The following is a 5,000-nucleotide window of genomic DNA, read 5'->3' on the forward strand; positions in this document are numbered from 1 at the left end:
AGTCACTTAGTGGCCTCTCCCACCCATCAAACATTGCCAGACAGTCGCCATTCCCTGAGGGCTCGTTGGTGTACCAGAGCGCAGGGTGGACAGCGTCTCCAGATAGCCACTCCCACGCCTTGTTGTTCTCAATTCCTCCCAGCCAGAAGTTCCTGCGGTTCTTACGAGCTGTTGGGAGGGGAAAATGAAGCGGTGTGAGGACTCTCACTCGTGACGTGTTTCGAATTCTGAACAGTGATGAGGTTTAATTGATGAGATGGTAATGTGGTATAGTGAGAAATGTGAGGGCGGCAGGTGATGCAGAGAGGCGCGCCAACACATTATACATCAAAGTGGTGTAAATGGAGGAAACAGTCTTCTTGGTAAGGGTGTGTTTTGACTTTGAGGCGATGATAAGGCTTAATTGATGAGATGCTAATGTAGTGTTGTGACGAACGTGAGGGCGGAGGGTGAAGCTAAAAAGACAACACTTTACATCATAATCATGAATATACATAACATAATTGAAAAATAATTGCAATGAGATATAAATGACGCCGCAACACTCAATGAACAAAACACCAAAAAATATAAAACACCAAAAAATATAAAAGCTAAAATATATAATTCATTAAAAATCTCAATCAAGGCTGAAAAATACATGGTATAACTTTATGTAGCATATTTCTACTGACACATAGAGGCATAGCGCAAAAGGAAGGGAATGACACTTTCTCGGCACGAAAAAAAGAAAAAAGAAATATGGAGGACTTGAAGTAAATGAGAGAAAGATAAAAAAAACGAAAGTAAAGGACAAGAGAAGACTCGCACACACGCACACACACACACACACACACACACACACACACACAGAGAGAGAGAGAGAGAGAGAGAGAGAGAGAGAGAGAGAGAGAGAGAGAGAGAGAGAGAGAGAGAGAGAGAGAGAGAGAGAGAGAGAGAGAGAGAGAGAGAGAGAGAGAGAGAGAGAGAGAGAGAGAGAGAGAGAGAGAGAGAGAGAGAGAGAGAGAGAGAGCACTAAGATGAAACCTACGGAAGTTTGCGTTGATGAAGAGTCGCACTTCAGTCAGGTTCTTTGGGATGGCCAGGTCACCGCCGATCTCTAGGCACTTCTGGCGTGAGTCTGCCCACGTCTTGTCCTCCAGCTGGAAGCTGAAGCACTCGTCCCCAAGGTTCATGAAGGGCTCGGGACACGCCACCGCTGAAGGGGACGAGGAGGACAACGTTAGAAAACAAGAAGGTTGTGAAAGACCACTTGACCAACGCTAGGCAAAGCTAATGCAACTTTTAAGACACTGAAGGGGAGTAAGCAGTACAAGGAGGCTTCAAGAGAAAATTTGGTTGACACTTAGGAGATCCTGATGGAACTTTGAAGACACAATGAAGAAGAAAAAGAAGAAGAAGAAGAAAAAAACTAATACCATGAAAACATTAGAAATAACGATGCTGCAAAATGACAATTATTCTATACTGTACAAGTGCTGATGTAAATTTTAAGATAACTTGAAGCGGAATAATCATCATCATAAACAAGTACGAGATTCTTTCTTTTCATATGAACTTTATTGTACTGAATCTGATGTGAAGATAAAAAGAAACAGAAAATACTTCACTAATTGAGATGAAAATACAAATAAATATAATTTAATGGAAAATAAATGCATTGCACTCAAGGTGAAGTAAATGAATATTGTAAATGCTGCACGTATTGTAAGCTGGATGGACGGAGGAAGCAGAGGAAAGAAGAGAAGGGAAAGGATATTATATCAGACAAGAGTAAAATCAACAGAAGTGGTTTACAGGAAAGACTTGATATTCTAGAATTTAAAGGTAATGATTAAAGATAAACAATAGACAAAACGTTCATCGATACAATAATAGTTACAGATTATTACAATTGAAAAAAAAAATCCCGTCTTGTCGTTTGCCTCCCCGCCCCTTCCCGCCCTCTCCCCAAGATCGGTTACCACCTCTCAGTACTCACATTGGAAGTATTTCTTGAAGTTGAAATTGAGACTCTTGATCTCCTTGAGGATAGCGTCCAGCTGCGTGTTGTTACCTGGTGGAGAGATAAGATGATTAGCGTACAGCAGAGTAAAGTAAAGTATTTCTATAACCGTCATCCAATACAAGTAAGCATCACAGATTAAGAATATCGGCACAGTCCGTTGAGACAAGGCTCCCTAAAGGACGGAGATCGTGTAACAATCCCAACAACCTGGATGCCATACGAGCAGAACATGCTAAATACATTCACAAATCACAATCGACTAGGAAATAATATGTAAATAGACAAATACAATTATACCTGCATTATATTTAGAAGTCTATATTTAGAAGTCTGAGTGGCCACATGTTCCATATATGAATACCTATGGGGTAAGGAACATATGGACATGTGGAGAGAACATGTGATAGCTTACAAGTTGTGCACTACTTGAACTACCTTTAGCCTTCTTTTGAACTCATTGATCCTGCTGATAAAAACTAACCTTCTAATATTATTGAGCAAAGACTCCCATATTTGAGTATCAATATATAATACAGTTTTTTTTTTAAGTAGGTTGTGTTAAATCTTTGGTACTGCAGATTATTTTGGTTTTCTGTAGTGTTACATTGGCTGTATTTGAATTAGAGAAGGTAACTCACAGAATAAATAATGGCTTAAATATTATTGATAAAAAAAAAAGAAACTTATGAATTGAGTGAATTGTCTGTGTGTGTGTGTGTGTGTGTGTGTGTGTGTGTGTGTGTGTGTGTGTGTGTGTGTGTGTGTGTGCACACACACACACACACACACACACACACACACACACACACACACACACACACACACACACACACACACACACACACACACACACACACACAATAGAGGCAAACTCAAAAATACAAATACACACAAAACTCACGAAAACACACACACACACACACACACACACACACACACACACACACACACACACACACACACACACACACACACACACACACACACACACACACACACACACACACACACACACACACACACACACACACTCTCTCTCTCTCTCTCTGTCTTTCTTACCGGAGTTCAGAGCCGCCACAACACTTCTGGTAAAGAAGGCCACATTGCTGTCTCTTTCTGGCCTCTCCCCCTCGACTGAAGTGACGTCTGGAGAGCAGGAGAAAGTATAGAAGTGAATAAAAGAGACATGTTCAGAATCGCTTCCTTCTCTCACCGCGATCATTTTCAAAGACTGCAGAGACGATTAGCCGAGTTCTACAGAGTATTTTTTCTTCTGTTGATAATGCAGAAAACTTGTCAACATGCCACTAGAATTACAGAAACATCCTTAAAAAAAACCCTTTGAAAATAGTGAAGGTGCGGCGCGGAAGTGTTTCAGAATGGGGGCTCTTGAACGGAGGAGTGTGTAAGTGCTAAGAAAGATCGGAAGCATTATGAAGGGCTGGGCAAGGAAAAGAGAGAGTGATATTAGGTAGTAAAGCTTAACGAAAGCAGTAAAAAGAACTGGTAAAAAATATGTAAAAAAAGGAAAGTAAAAATAGAAAAAATAACAGAAAGGAGATGGATGAATGGCTGAACGAAAAAAGAAAACTGAAAATGTACAAAAAAAAGAATAAATGAAATAAGTGCAAGCAGAGAGAGAGAGAGAGAGAGAGAGAGAGAGAGAGAGAGAGAGAGAGAGAGAGAGAGAGAGAGAGAGAGAGAGAGAGAGAGAGAGAATGACAGTGACGAAAGATTAAGTGTAACGAAAAGAAGACAAATGATAAAAAGGAGGATTAAACACGCTAAAGGCAAGATTAATAACACAGGAAGAGAAAAGTGAATGCGAAGACAAAACGACTTACCAGAAATAGAATGTGAAATAAATTGGATCAAGATAAAAATGATGATAAAATAAGAACAAAGGCGAGATAATATATTACCAAAGAGGCAATGTAAACGTTCAGTAAGAAACAATAACATGCCCAGTAAAGAGGTGAGCGTTAGTTAGACGAAGGAAGGAAAAGAAAAGAAAGCACAGGTAACAAAATAAGAGGAAAGCAGAATAATGAAGACGGTAAAGGATAGGTAAAAATTTGAAACCCATGAAGTTATTTACGCAATCATTCGTCACACTTCTTAAAACTATTATTAATCTATATATTTAGAACGCATTACTTTATTTGCCAATTTATCAAGCTCTCCATAATTTCTTTTCTATATTGCTAATAACAAAAGGAAAACGGAATATGATTATAAAGAGAACAATAACCACGTAAAAGAAGAGTATTGTACTGTATCATGGTTACTCAACAGAACAACAAAACTGGTAAGAATATAAGTATACCAAACAATATGAAAAAGAATACTGAAGTTAAAATAAAAAGAATAAATAAAAGTGGTAAAGTAAACGTTGCGTATTCGTGTATGACAAAGAAATCACACAAGAAATCAAAGTAATATATTGTAGTTACCAGAAAAAACAACAACAGAAACGAAATCGAGAAAAAAGACAATGAAAAAAAAAATAAAGATAAACACACACAAAAGAAAGCGAGATAAAGAGAGAGAAAATATCGACAAAGAGACATCGACACAAACTTATAAGAACACCTGGAGCAAACCTGACGGGCATCAAACTCACCTGAGCCAGACAGGTTGAGCTGAGAGCCGCCCGCCAGGAACCTTTGGAGTCCTTCCTGAGAGGCGGCGACGTTCTGGAGGGTGGCCATCAGCTGCTCCTGAACACCTGGCAGTGGAAAGAGAAACTGTAACTTTAAGACAAGTATTCAGACACGCATTTTTCTCTCACCACGACCATTTTCAGAGTACAGAGATGTTTAACCACTTCCGTACCATGACACTTTTCCATATTCATTCTGCTTACTATTTGGCGATTTTATACAGCTTCAGAAACTCATGTCAGGGATTAGAATAGTGAAGACTATGGCCATTAATCTTTTGACCTCCATAGGCCCCTCTTAATGTCAATAGAATGGTCTAATCGTACACT

The 5,000-nt window shown here is 39.2% G+C and overlaps 1 protein-coding gene across 1 annotated transcript in view; it reads right to left on the reverse strand.

The window, feature by feature from the left end:
* LOC123520754 (C-type lectin domain family 4 member M-like) overlaps window positions 1-5,000 on the reverse strand; it is a 13,213-nt gene that overhangs the window by 345 nt on the left and 7,868 nt on the right. The window contains exons 3-7 of the mRNA XM_045283318.1: window positions 4,632-4,736; window positions 3,068-3,154; window positions 1,982-2,056; window positions 1,031-1,198; window positions 1-168 (exon numbers count right to left, since the gene is read on the reverse strand). The exon at window positions 1-168 is cut by the window's left edge and continues 345 nt beyond it. Coding sequence (XP_045139253.1) covers window positions 1-168; window positions 1,031-1,198; window positions 1,982-2,056; window positions 3,068-3,154; window positions 4,632-4,736 — 603 coding nt within the window. The remainder of the gene's footprint in view (window positions 169-1,030; window positions 1,199-1,981; window positions 2,057-3,067; window positions 3,155-4,631; window positions 4,737-5,000) is intronic.

The sequence above is a fragment of the Portunus trituberculatus genome, chromosome 47 (assembly GCF_017591435.1).
Source record: "Portunus trituberculatus isolate SZX2019 chromosome 47, ASM1759143v1, whole genome shotgun sequence".
NCBI classification, from domain to species: Eukaryota; Metazoa; Arthropoda; class Malacostraca; order Decapoda; family Portunidae; genus Portunus; species Portunus trituberculatus.